Here is a 14808-nt window from a genome sequence, read left to right on the forward strand (position 1 = left end):
AGTGTTTTACTCGTTGTTAAATTTACACATTTACCCGCGTTGTTTACACAAACTAAGTCCTACCCATTGTTAAATTTGCAGACTTCTCCTGGTTTTTTTTTTTTTAATTTTGCACACTCGCGCGTTGGGTAAAGTAACAGACTTACCCGTTGTTTTTGCAGACTTTACCATTGTTGAATGTACATTTACAGACTTATCCATTGTTAAATGTACCCGTCGTGAAATATACAGACTTCACCATTGTACAATTAAAAGACTTACCCGTTCTTAATTTTACAAACTTACCCGTTGTTAGATTTACACACTTACCCGTTGTTAAATTTACACACTTACCCGTTGGTAAATTTACGCACTTAGCGCACTTGTTGTAGCATTAACAATCGACTTGGCACTCTTCCCATGTTCATTAAACATGGCCAAGGAAATAAGATACGTTGTATTTGGCTCTGCAATATGAATTAATGTTTTCCGTTAGAAAAATACTGCAATCAAGGAGACATAATTATTGGCTTGGATAAGACTGTTGATATGGTAACGTTTTGGATAACTGAACTTACTTAGGTTTTCTATTCTAAAACTTCTCTGACTCGCAGAAATAAACGCCTGGTTTTCATTTGGTTTCCGCGTCCCAAATCCTAAATTTAGAAACAAAATTGGGAAAGGATAAATTTATATGATATTCATGTTGATATTTTTTAAAACTTTGTAATATCATTTTCTGTTGCATTTAGCAGCAGATCTAGCATTGTGAACTTTGATCAAAGTTAGTGTCCGTTACGTCATAACCAGCTACTTGCTTCAATCGCAACCTCTCGGGTCTTTTCGTCAAAACATCTGTTGGTGTTTTTTTCCGAGCTCTGCCGGAAAGATCCGAGAAGCTGCGGTCAATACTCACCTAAAATAAATCCCACGATCACGTGCAGATAGTCTTTGAGGGGCGGTTTCCAGTTCACGTCTAAAAAGTTTGTTCCAGAGAAAACCGATGTGATGCTTGGAGTGGGCAAAGCATGTATTGTATCCTCTGTTAACAGTAATTGAAAAGTTAACTAGACATATTTCTCGACAAAATGTAAACTTGTGTACGTATTCGACTTCAATTAAAGCTGTTCTTTTAAATCTTTTTTTTACATTTAGATATAAACTTGACCTCAAGAATAAAAAAAAAGATGCGCATGTTCTCATTCGCTTTTTTTTAGTTTGATATAATTGAATTGACCGTTATTTTGCTGAAGTTTCGGTTGCCTTTTTTTGAATAATATTGAATTATGAGATATATTGTGCAAGTATTTTAAATTTTGGATTCGAACTCAAATTTCTCAATTTGATACAAACATTTCTTAACAACACATACTTGTATAAGAATTTCATTTTGTAGAAAATATTTACACACCTAAAGAAAACGTTTTGATGACGGCCGTCCGGGAAAGTTTGGCTTTGACGCCATCACTGTAATGGACGTTTACTCTGACGTAATACGTCGAGTCGAAAGAGAGGTTTCTGAGAACCAGGAACGTTGTTCTGTCTGCAAACATAACCGTCCATCTCTTCTCGCCCTGCTTCTTATAATACACGTTATAACCTGCAGAAACAGAAGCATATCAGTACGCAAAACGAACATAGTAAAACAGTTATTAAAATGATAAAGCAGTTTTTTCCTTCAGTTTAAAACATAGAACTGAACAAACCATTCATTAGATTTGTTAATGACTGTTTACGGAAATATGGTGGGTTGTTAGAGTCCAAAGAATGATTGATTTTCAATTGAAACAGTGTATATCAATCGGGATCATATTCTTTTCCCTCATATCTGAGACCATGTACATGTAAATTTATACGTAACATATCAATGGAATCTCTCTCTCTCTCTCTTTCTCTCTCTCTCTCTCTCTCTCTTTCTCTCTCTTACCCAGTAACTGTCCCTGTAGCTGAGCTGGAGGGAACCACCGGACGTTCACTGTTGGGATTTCCCCGTGATTCAACTCGAGGCTCACATTCTGCGGAGCGTCATCTGGCGATTAACACAAACTTTGTTTTACTTGCATATTAGTCTCGCGTCTTATAATTACCATATAATGATGGATATGGTGCTACAAATGTAACTATTTTTGGTACAAGAAATACACACCACATTGGTCGCAAATAACGCGGGGGTTAAAAAAAAATTGAACAAAAAGACCTTGTAGCAAATACATTATTTTTTTTTAATTTAATGGGAGCTGTTATCAGATGTACAGGAAAACGTTTACCTTAAGACTGTTTTCTTTTTTTTAAAAGTGAAGAGAAAATAGCTTTATGAACCTTATCAATACGGATTTGAGATGGTGAAAGAACCTTGGCGATTCAGTCCCAAACCCATGATCAAAATGACCAATTTCCTCACTCTTATTGGCAATATACATCTTGAGACAAACATCTAAATCTTAATATGTTAAGACTGTCTTTTTTATCATATATTATTATTATTTATACCATACTATGTATGCTTGGTATACAGTTAAGATTCATAATGATTGTGTTTCGAGGTACAAAAACTTTACGGTGTAACATTCATTTTAAAAATTGGCCTCGATCACATATATACATGCAGCATCATTTAAACAAGAACTAGTAAAAAAGAAATAATGACTGTGTTAGTGAAATAAGAATGTATATTGTTTTACCAAACTTGATGTCATCGTCGCTCTTGTCGACATCATTATCAATCAGTGGAACAATCGACATCTTCCCGTCACCTTAATGAAGATAAAGCAAGGTTTCGTTGGGTTGAGTCATACGGTGGTCTGCTCTTCATCCTTACATGTACCGCGCTTTTCAATTATTGAAATAGCTATAATCATGTCAGGTTGTTAAAACACATCGTAAACAAACGTTCATTCGCGGACTTACGAATAAATTTCGTGAGATATGCAGGAACCGCATTTTCGCGAATAATAAACCGTGAAAAAATTCTTTTAATATCTGTTGTTTTTTTTTCTTACATGATTTTTCCCATATATTTCATACTCAACAAAGCTAAAGTCGGTTCAGCGCTAGCGTTCTTTTTTTCGCGAAATTAATAAACCGCGTATTAAATTTATTTTACAGTCTTCGTTACATGTACCTGCCGTGGCCACAGCGATCACAGGTTCGCTTTCTCCAAAATTGTTGAAAGCCCGCACACTTACGATGTATTCATGGTTTTGTCCTAAATAAAAAACGTTGTTTCTGCGTTAAAAAATTGGTGGGCATGCATTAATTCTTATGGATTTCGTGGAAATATTATTATTAACAGTTTTGAGGATACGTAAATGGTTCACAATAACATTTTTGTTTGGCCGATACTGACTATGGATAGAAAATAATAAGATTGATACAGTTTATAAAATTGTCTATTTGTCTCGTCTATACACATAAGAGAGAGAGAGAGAGAGAGAGAGAGAGAGAGAGAGAGAGAGAGAGAGAGAGAGAGAGAGAGAGAGAGAGAGAGAGAGAGAGAGTCAGCTACTTCTTACTGAGTTTATGAATGGTGTACTGATTTTTGTTGGCGCCAAGAATTTCTCGATACACCTCGGGAATGAACCTTCCGTAGCCTACGATGTATCCATTGACCGGGACCTCTAGCCGCTCCGGTCTCTGCCAATGTAATGTGATTCCATATGGCACCTGCTTCGTGGTGAAATTTATGGGTGGTGCCGGTGGTTCCTTCACAACTAAATTAAGTAACACCAATACAATGCATGGCAAAAACTTACGGTTACGGGTTTTGACATGTTTTTATGATTTCAAATCCTAGGATATTTTTGTTTTTATATTTTCCAAATATACGACTTTATTTTACACCTTTTTAAAACTGAAATGTTTATTTGCAAAAATACTTTCTTTGAAAAAACGGGTTTTTTTATTTTATAAACATACTATCAACCTAGGTGGAAACATAAACATGACGTCATATATTACCCGGAAGAGGAGGAGTCGTTGCTGTCAGCCATGTTGTATACGGCCCTGTTTCATTAAAAGTGAGCGCAGCGACTCGCACATAATACGTCGTGTCTGGTAGTAAGTCTGTTAATTAATTAAATATCAATAATTAATTAATTGAATAAATATCAATATAAACTCAAGGATCATGATAGGCCTATTTTGCGTTTAATGGTTGCATGCTTAACCTACATATATGCAATCAAAATTAAATTAGAAGATTGAAAAAAACAGGGTTTTTTTATAAAAGGTTGTTTCCGGTTATTTTTATGATTCTACCGCATTCAAATATTCAGAGAACACATACATGGAAATGAAATTCACTCGCAATAAAAGAATATATAATCTAATTTGTTCATCTAAAAACTATCATTTAGCTAAAAATAAAACGTCCATACATTAAATCTTTGAAATTTGAACATTTTCTTATATCTTTATACAAAGATCTTTTTCTTAAGGAAATTAATATAGTAAAAAAAATGGCCGCATCCATCCAGCCCTCTTAATGGAACAAAGTAACATAGTGTTTACCCCCGAGGATGACTTTGGTATCGTTACTGTATTGGACAGAGTCCCTGGCTGTGTCCGATGTCCGGTAACCCACGATGTACTCTGTGATGGCCCCGCTCCTTGGGGGCTCGGGAGGGGGGCTCCAATGTAGGGCGATTTCCTATCATATAGAAAAGATTCGTTACCGGAACGAGTTGTTTTTTACTGCAGTTAATTGTCGCAGTTCTTACATTTTACAGATGTTGTTGACTTGGTTAATATAATGATGATGAATAAGGAGGAACTCTGATTTAGCACAGGCATCGGTTCACAAATCGAACCCAGCCGAATGTCTGCGCTGACAGAAGAGTATAAAAATCTAACTTGCATTATCATGATTGTATCTAACTGTTAAAAATCAACTCTGTAAAATAAAAAAAATATGTACCTCTTTACTGTTTTACTTCAATATAACTATCAACAATTCCTTACCGTATAGTTCACTCTGTCGACGGTCAGATTTTGGGGCGTGGCAACAGGTGCGCCAGCCAAGGTGCGCACAACAATGGACGAATCATTGCCCACTTTCTCGTTAAAGTACGGGATGATAGAGATAAAGTACGACTCTGGGCCGCTTAGCCCAGTCAGCACGTAGTTATTATAAGACGGGCCCAGCCATTGGTCGACGATGTTCGAATCGTTATACTCGAGGGGGCGGTACCTCAGCAGAAATCTGGCCAATCGCTTGTTAGTGGGCGGGTCCCACTCTAGAAGAATTGAATTTGAAGACAGCGGCTTCCCCCGGAGATTTCCTACTGCACCTGTTTGTCTTGAGTCTTCGTCGTCTAAGTACATTAAAAATTCATATATATAAAGATATTCATGATTTTGCGGGAAAAGATAATAATATGCAATAGACTACGATGGTTTAAGAGAAAATACAGCTGCAAATGTTTGAATTTGATTCCATAATAGGTATGTACATTTATTTTATTTTTTTCAATTTTAATTTGCTGTTTTTCAACCGGTTCAAGACAATTACAATAAAACTTTTATTACTATAACAGTAAATTTAACGGATTGGTTTTATTTTTTTTGCGGTTGAGATAAAATTTAGAAATAATTTTTTTTTACGCAAATAAGTTCACTTCTACAGTATAACATGTTCCTGTTGATTTTTATTGTAGTTATATACAGTAGAGTTACCTGCAAGAGGTTTGTAAATCCTGAGAATTGGATCACTAGCCCCCGCATTGTTGACTGCCGTTAAGTATACTGTCGCCTCTTGCGTATCGTCTGCAAAATACAGAATTTTGGTGACTCATTATAAGTATAATTATAAGGTAGTACGGTACACCTGTCGATATTAATGTGAATAAAAAATATTTCATAATTCAAATACCTTCATCCAATAGAATTTTAAATTTTCAATGTTTGACCAATTATACAGTTCAGAAATTTTGCAAAGGGCTAAGGTGAAAATTTTATTATTATATTTCCTTTTAGTTAACAAAAGAGTTACCAAAAAAAAGCGCATTGATAATAAAACCCTTTAGTTTATAGTTTAGTTTAACATATTCATTGACACCAATTTTTTTCTAAATCTACGATAGGCAATGCTACATGTAGTTATAATTACTAATACAATTGTTTTTTGTTTTTTTTTTTACCAAAATCCGTTAAAGTGTAGTTACGTCCCCTGTTGTCCGTTAGGTGTCGCTGTAGGACATCGCCCTGATAGATGTCCAGTCTGTACTGCCGTATGTGGGTCATGTACTCAGGGTGGGGCGGCAGCCAGCGCACCGTCATCGACGTCTTATTGACCATCAGAAAGGCATCAGCAGGGGGCGTGGGTCGCCGGTTTTCTGTAGAGATTATTTTTTTTTTAAATTCAATTAATTTGTATCATATTTATAAACAAATTTTTGAATGGTAAAACCCTCTTTTGATAATTGCGATACTTCCTTTTTTCCAGGCATATTGGCATAGTTTAGGAATGCTTCAAATGACGTATATTTGAGACTACTGTATACAATGTCATTTAGCAACAAATTTTGATGGATTGCCTTGCAAAATAGGAGTACTGGAGATATCGTGAAGGAGTTAATTTTTAAGAAAAAAAATGTAAAATCTATTGCGAATCAAACATTTGTTTTATTCTATTAACACTTAAGCATTGAATCATTATTTTTTAAAAGATGTGGTCTCATAACTGCAACGGTGTGTGCATACAAATTGAATAACTCGGCTAGCGCTTATATTTACATTTTATAGCATTTATTCCCTTTTCGTAAATATGATTTATTTTTTAATAATCTCTGCCTTATTCAACGAGTAATGCGCAATTAACGTAAGAGCCATTGGAACAGCCGAATTATCCTGACAAAAATAGTGCACAGCGTTTTAGATTCTAATAACACAATTTAATTTTTCTTTCTGTAATTAGATGAATTTACTTTTGATGTACTAAGAAAATAATTAATTGAATTCATTTAACCGTTGAAAAATATTTACGTCAATGAAATAATAATCAGCGTAAGTATAATATCAGATCGTGATCCGGTTTGAAGTTGCGAGGAGAGTCAGTCATGTTCACCGAGAAGTAATGAAGGAAGACTGAATGTATTCATACGCACCAGATTTGGTGATTGGATCTTCTGTGTTATATGTAAATATCACTCAAATCAATCAATGCAATTTAATAGAGGGAAAGAAAGTAATTATAAATATAATGTAATAAACGTTGTATCATTAGGTTCAACACACAAGTTATCTCTTAATTTTAAAAAAAACCAAATCCCTTTAAAAAACTGTAAGTACCCAAGAAGAAGTTTTCGGGGATGGTTTCAACTGTTATTACGTCAGAAGCTACGTCATATCTTCCGTACACTGCCATCACTTTTATGTCATAGGTTGACCGCTTACGTAAATCTACAATCACAGAAGATTTCTAAATTCATTACAAATTTTGTGGAATTATGGCTTCACTATAAACTCAGTATTTAAAATCATTTTAAATTCACGAGAAGGACAATGTATGTATATATCAACATATAATGAGGACTGTTTTAAAGAGTTTTTTTATGCTAAACCTTGTAGAAGCATCGTAGAAGTGGGTGGAAACGCTTTTCTGACTCGGAAGTCTGTGTCAGTTTTTCTCTTGTAGAAGACTTTGAACAGGTCTGGTGCAGTCGAGGAGTTTGTGAACCAGTTCAGCGCAATGACCTTTAAAATCATAAAAAAAAGACGTGAATATAGATAAGAACCAACGTAATTTTTAACTTTTTTGGACGCAAGAAATAGTTTGTTTATGTATTCCAGGATGTCTAAGGCCTTGTCATAATTACCGTATCATTCCAAAAAAGAGTATGGAGTGTGGGTTTCGGAAGCGATTTCTCTGTAACAACGGAAATGACGTCACTTTCACTTGACCGTAGCCCCTCGGGTGTTACCGCTACCACGTATATCCTGTATTCGGTACTCTCAGTGAGATGTCTAATGACACAACGATTTAAGGCCACTTCCTCCTCTCGCCGATACCTTCCATTGACGTCTGATAACGTCACTATGTACGTCACGTTCAGATATTCGTGTTCGATCGTGGTTTCCCATTCGACTTCGATTTTTTTTGACGTCATCGCTCGAGCCGTGACGTTTACAACCGGAGATGGAATTGGACCTGTGATTCAGAAGAGTTTTTTTTTATAAATCTACTGATTAGCATAAAAAACAGACATCATATTGAATTTATTACCATGTACATTCAGTTTAACAACGTACGTGAAACGAAATTAACACCTCAGTTTTTTTTTTATCGAAGTGAGAAAAATGAAGATTCATTGCATGTTGTTGGTTTGTTTATAAAAATAGTTTTTAAAGTAATAATAAAGATTTCATTTATTTTAAAGGTGGGATCCCTTTTATTTACTTGTATTTCCAAGCGGAACAACGGATTTGGATTTTGTATGCATTCCTTGTTCGCAACTCAATGCCCCCATTGTATTTTGAAAGTTTTAGACATTTTATAGAAATAATTACCAATTTCTCTCACTTCACAATACAAGTCAATTGATAAAAAATTTGGTGTCCGTAATTTCTTTTTTTTTCAAAATGGAAGCATTCAATTATTTAATAGTTGATAGTTACATACACCACAAATTATAATGGTCTATTCACATTACCTGTTACAACTATGCCGTGTTCTTGTGTTACGTTTTCAAATACATTTTGCGCGTGGCATGTCGGATTTTGGAAATCCTCGGGAATGTTGTATAACTCTAGGAGAAGAAGATACTTGTCGAAGCTGTCCTCTTCAAATCTGGTGACGTCATAGTTAGTCTAGAGATCAAAGTACATATGTATTAGGGTCAGTTAAATTTTAAACTGTGTCAGCAAATGTCATAAACATGTCCCCACCCCCTCTCCCTCGAAAAAAAGAAAATTATTTTTATTTAATCTATACTGGAATAAAATAAGAATTAAATACCAAGTATTATTTTCAATCATTCAAAAAAAAAAAATCTAAGGGATAAGGATTTGTTTTTATTTTATGAAGTAATCGTTTATACATGAAACTCGATGCGCGATGTTAATCAACTAATCGTTTGTTTAATAAGGAAAGGTACACCAAGATCCAAAAGAAACCTACAAACCCTTGTCCCAGCACCCATTCATAATGAGGCTGCGGCGTGCCCTGTACGATACATCGCAACGTCACATTCCCGCCCACTAAAGTCACGTGGGCTCCTTCTGTGACGACAGTCACCGGAACTGCATAATTAAATCAAACAATATGATCTTTATTAAAAAGTTATTAAAGTTTCAATTGTTCGTTTTTATATATGTTTTGTCATATGTAGGAAATGGGCACGTAACCGAAAATTTAGCATCAAATGTTACTGTATCCTTTGCAAAAGGGGAGCGATAAATCATGCAAAACACCTCTCTCTCTCTCTCTCTCTCTCTCTCTCTCTCTCTCTCTCTCTCTCTCTCTCTCTCTCTCTCAGCACAAGAATCAATTGCAATAATATACATGAACATATTGGTACATACTCAACGGGAGGTAACTTACCAGGGGTTTTAAACGGGGTTGTCACACTGGCTTCTTTTTTAGATTTAGAAGTGACTCCTTGGATCGTGACATTAAACTCTTGACCAGGGTCAAGGCTATACACCTCGAGAGCGATAGGATCCCCATAGATTTCCTTTATGTACAATATATGGGAATCTGCGACATAAATTTTTGAAATCTTATGCGGATATTCATATTGAAAAGAAGTTCAATACATATACATTATACAACACTCTGTTTTCTTCCTATTGTTTAATATAAGTTTGGACATGCACAAAATTAACAGTTGTATTTACCTTGCGTTATTTCCACCAAATACGTCACTACTTCGCTAGAAATGTCATTCCATGTAATATTTACCCCGCCGGAAATCTGTTCTATTTTTAGATTAAAAAGTTCTTCTGGGCTACCTGTATAATCATATAAAAAATATGTAGCTACAGAGCGAAACTGTAGGTTAACTTTATTTCGTTTTCCTTTGCGTATATTGTTTTTAATACACGTATAGTTATTATTATACAACTGTCTTTGTGTTGACTCTTACACTAGAAAACTGATTACCGGTATTTGATTTTTTTTCCTAACGCCAACGGTTGTTCAGCAATGACTCCTAATATACAATAACTATAAACTGTCAAAGCACTATAATCTTTTTCATTCAATAATCTAAATGAAAATTGACTACTTTCAGAAAAAAAATTTAATTTATAGTAGTAATCAATTGAAAAACAGCAATAACAACAATTTAATCTCACGTGGCACAGTTTCAGTAACGGAAGTATCCACATCGCCATCACGCTCGTTATTGCGCTTTCCCGGAAGTTTGACTACAATCCATGGCGTATAGGCTCCCGTGGTATACCGAGAAAACGCGGCGATTCTGACTTTGTAGAATTCTCCCTTCAGCAAGTCTATGAATAGAAAAATAGGATTTTCTTAAATTAGGAATAAAGATTTTCACCATGATTAATATGGAAATACAATATGATTTCTGTTTATTTAAAATTATGCGACAATATTAATAAAATTGAATGTATTGAACTCTTAATCTATGCAGTCAAATAACCGATAGAATTAAATAAAATTTAATCAAACCCAGGTTGTGACCAATTTATGTATTGATTTACCATGTCAGAACTTTTAGTACTTTGATTTTTGCAGTTTCAAAAAAATAAAGATAGCATTTTTTCTTTCTTTTTTATTTATATCTACATTTTCCGTAAAGTAAAGTAACCAGTGAATGCCAGAGACCTTATGTCTAACAACGATTTTTTTTTTTGGTTGGGGGCTTGGTTTTATATCGGTTTTTTGATTTTTCTCTTTTTTTTTGGGGGGGGGGGGGGGGCAGACTTACCCGTTTATCTTGAGAAAAATTTTTAACCTGTGTCAGTATGGGTTTTAGAGATAAAGAATCTTATGTCAAATCCTTATCTACTAAATTTCAATATAAGTCATACATTGTTTCATTTTTTTTTCTTTCTATTACAAGTATATGTATGTGATTTTCAGAAGAAAAACAATCATGATACGTGAATGAAGGTATCAAATGCCTTATGGTACAGACTGACAATCTGGGTTTTTTTGGTGGCTTTATTTTTTTATTTTTTTTTTTTTACCTGAGATGACGTAGTTGGACTTCCAGGGACTGGCCTTTGCTGAGCACATATCCCCCCGCTGCACCCCGCGTCTCTTGTACTGAATCTTGTACCCGGTCAACTTGACGGTCGGCTTCTTCTGGGGTGTCCAAGTCAGGCGGATCTTCTGTTGGTAAAAAAAAATGAATCTATTATTAGAAACAAATTTCCATTGGTTGTATATGAAGTCTTTTAGCGTTTTTTCTTCGCTGTGTATTTTTTGTTTGTTTGTGTTCTGCTTTATTTTTTTTTTTTGGGGGGGGGGGGGTTATTTTTAGGGGGGGGGGGGTGATTCGTGGGTTTTTTGGGGGTATTTTGGGTTTTGTTTGTTTTTTGTTTTTTGCTATTTTTATATTAAGTTTATTTTTCCATATTCATAAGTATACATTCCGGCACCAATGGAAGAACGATGCCCTAACCTTAATATATCTCTGGGCACGGAGAGAAATTAAGTATGTAAATATATCCTCACCCATCCTATCTCACCCCAACACTCGATGGTCATTGTTAATTAATTACACTCACCGTTGTCCCGATGGCTTTTGCTTTAAAATTGGAAGGGGAGAGAACCCCGTGCTCTTTCTGAGTCTTACAAAACAAAGACAGGGACTTCGACACTTTGGATGCGTACACGGTCTGGACGCGGAACAAATACGTTGATTCTGCCTTCAATCCTTTTAGAGAATACGATCGCCTCGTTATGACTTTTGACTTAAACGTTTGGCCTTTTTTCTGTTTCCAGGTCACTCGGTAACCTTTGACATCTAGTGTTTTTGCGTCTTTTGGGTCTCGCCATTTCAGCTTGAAGCCAATAGGCGAAATAAACTTGACTTTTAATCCTCTGGGTTTTGGATATTTAGCATCGTCATCTAACGGTGTAATGAAGAAAAAAAAACTTTAGCAACGCATAAATCTGTTGAAAAAATATTAATACGAATTTTGGTGAAATTTCAGTAATCCTACTCCATTTCATAAATATCCATCCCATCCTTTTCTCCTATATTCCTTTAAATCAGCATGACGAAAATGATCCATCTGCTTACCTCCACTATCTCCCCTCTTAACGACAGGTGGCGTCGATGTTGTCACGTGAAGTGTTTCACTCCAATCGCTGAGCAGCCAGCCTTGTTTTGCTTTGACGATGAAGTTAAATGTTTTGTCTTTTCCGAGGCCTTTGACAAGGAGAGTGTTGACCCCAGTCTCATCTGTGGTGGATGTGGAATCTGTACAAACGATATCAAATCCCGCTTAGCTGCAGGTCTGTAGTTTCCGGTTTGAACAAAATAAAAATCGAATGGACGACGGTGTGCCAAGCCGAGGTTTCCTCCACTCGTCTAAAGCTATGTATACAGATCTGCAGCTAAGACCCTCAACATAATATTTTTTTCTAAACGTTGGTAAAATCATAAATAATCACAAAAATGTGCTGATTTTGGGAAGTATTACCCATTTTTTTTTTTTAAATGTGAGTTACGTGTTTAATTTAGTCTGAAAAAGGGAACTTTATTTTTGGTTAGTTCAAGTTGTCATTTAGTTCTACATGAACAAGCATTCTGAGTGTATTGCATTAGCGATACATCACCCTAACGGCACTCTAAATCGTTATATGATATTAGTAAAAGAGAAATGTCATCTGTTGACAAATCTTTATTGCTACTCAAATTCGATCTGTATGGTGTATCAAGCTACATACCCAGTCTCATGTCATTCACCAGACCGTAACCAAAAAAGTCTGGAAAATGAAGTTAATTGCTCACAGCCTTTCGATTAAACTATAGCCCCCTCTCGTTGCACAAGTAGACTTAAATCATCTTAGATATTCAAACCTGCCGAGCTATCCCGCTTTATGATATACAGCAATGGTTTCCATGACTTCTTATAATGCACTTCCGGCCATGTCAGGTTCACGTCACATTGGTCCGGAAGTTGTTTGTTACAAATGACGTCACCATGGATATCTTTTGGAGTAGATAGGTATCTATAGGGCCCTAACGAGCTCTCGCTAAACCCTGAAAACAAATGATATAATCATATATAATTGAATTTCTATAACGAGATTTTATGAATAGATAATAAATAGATAATAAATGTTATCATGTTCTTAACAATTTCCGGTATCCCAGTGAATTGTATGCACGCCTTTTTTATAATTATTTTTTAATATTTTATCATCAAAAATTTGATTGATATTTATTATTTATTATAAATACAGATTAAGTTTATATTAATTATATCCATATCTAAATTTTTATGAACCTCAGGAACAGCATGCGCGGATCCAGAAAATTTTTCCAGGGGGGGGGGGGGGGGGTCCGAAGGTTAATTGTGTTTGCCAGGGGGGGTCCGAGGCATATTTTCGCGATAATTTTACTATGTAAATTTAATAAATTTTCATTTTCCAGGGGGGGTCGGGACCCCCCGACCCCCCCCCCCCCCCCTCTAGATCCGCGCATGAACAGAATCAATACGCAAACGATGTTTCCGCCGTATCAATCGAAATCGGCATTATTGTCTCCTGTGGCATGATCGTATTACCGTTTAACCCGTTTAGAATTTCTCAGGGAAAAATAAAGTTTGACTCTTTTCATTGGGAAAAAAAATTCACATACACGTGTCCTGTTTTTCCACTCACTGCTGTCAACCGTGACAAAGAATGCATTTCGAAATCCCTCTTTGTTTTAATTAAAACAGCGCCAGTCATGAATGATATAGTACATAAACAACGCTTGGGGATGTTTTTTCTTTGATTTTATTATAAACGTAACAAATCTAAGCATGCGGTTGATAAAGATATGGACGGAATTTAACTCCTTGATCTGTAGAATAAATACTTAGTAAAGTAAATTAAAAGAAATTAAGCTACGTATGTGTGTGCAAATCATCCTTAACCATTCTAATTGATTGAACTCATACCTTATCTTTATTTTCAATTAAACATCGAAAACAGATCTAGAATTTGAACTTCATTCTTATTTTGTGAAGTGCGTACTTACTCCCCCTTCTCTCTCTCTCTCTCTCTCTCTCTCTCTCTCTCTCTCTCTCTCTCTCTCTCTCTCTCTCTCTCTCTCTCTCTCTCTGCATGGCAGTTAAGAATTGAAGTTACATGAAAACAATTGCTATTAAAACATTCTGAGGTTATGGTCGAATATCGTAGTAATTTAGGTTTTAATTCTTTAGAAAGAAAATAATTCTTTAAAACACAATTACTAATAATACTAATCCAAGTCTTTTGTAAGTTATATTTCACTGTCCTATATCACACTTAATTCATGCACGATAACGCAAGCAATTAATTAATTGTTCAATTAATAAGGGATTTCCAAATTGATGAGTAAGTTGACATCAATCAATTAATGTGAAATATTATTATCCATAAACTTACCTAATAACAAACTAAAAACTATCAGAGTTCCTCGCATGATGTCGTATTTATAAACTCCTTTCAAATTCACGTGAGCTTTTCAGTTGAGTGGGGCCTTTTTTCACTGGCTTTCATTCACATTTCCTTCTGAACCTTTGCCTGGTTGTTTAGATTTGCGGCAGCCGTTTCTAATTAGGAACATTCCTTCGTGTTTTTGAAAAATTACCTAAAGCTTTTGGAGTAGTATCGAGTTTTCTCTTTTGCCGCGAGAGCTCAGCGGGAGCTCTTGTTAGGCC

The 14808-nt window shown here is 35.4% G+C and overlaps 1 protein-coding gene across 1 annotated transcript; it reads right to left on the reverse strand.

Moving 5' to 3' along the window:
- Positions 1–331: 331 nt before the first annotated feature.
- LOC128173498 (receptor-type tyrosine-protein phosphatase S-like) lies at positions 332–14678 on the reverse strand. The gene is made up of 26 exons (XM_052839197.1): positions 14534–14678; positions 12978–13160; positions 12195–12374; positions 11677–12020; positions 11134–11278; positions 10273–10428; positions 9814–9927; positions 9518–9673; positions 9095–9216; positions 8628–8784; positions 7794–8125; positions 7539–7671; positions 7267–7377; positions 6117–6311; positions 5653–5742; positions 4939–5291; positions 4489–4627; positions 3937–4041; positions 3492–3689; positions 3101–3184; positions 2661–2732; positions 1907–2008; positions 1391–1579; positions 896–1021; positions 558–635; positions 332–446 (listed from the first exon to the last, which is right to left on the reverse strand). Exons 1-26 carry the CDS (start codon positions 14568–14570, stop codon positions 346–348), a joined length of 4002 nt encoding a protein of 1333 aa, XP_052695157.1. The 5' UTR covers positions 14571–14678; the 3' UTR covers positions 332–345.
- Positions 14679–14808: the final 130 nt, after the last annotated feature.

The sequence above is a fragment of the Crassostrea angulata genome, chromosome 2, assembly GCF_025612915.1.
Source record: "Crassostrea angulata isolate pt1a10 chromosome 2, ASM2561291v2, whole genome shotgun sequence".
NCBI classification, from domain to species: domain Eukaryota; kingdom Metazoa; phylum Mollusca; class Bivalvia; order Ostreida; family Ostreidae; genus Magallana; species Magallana angulata.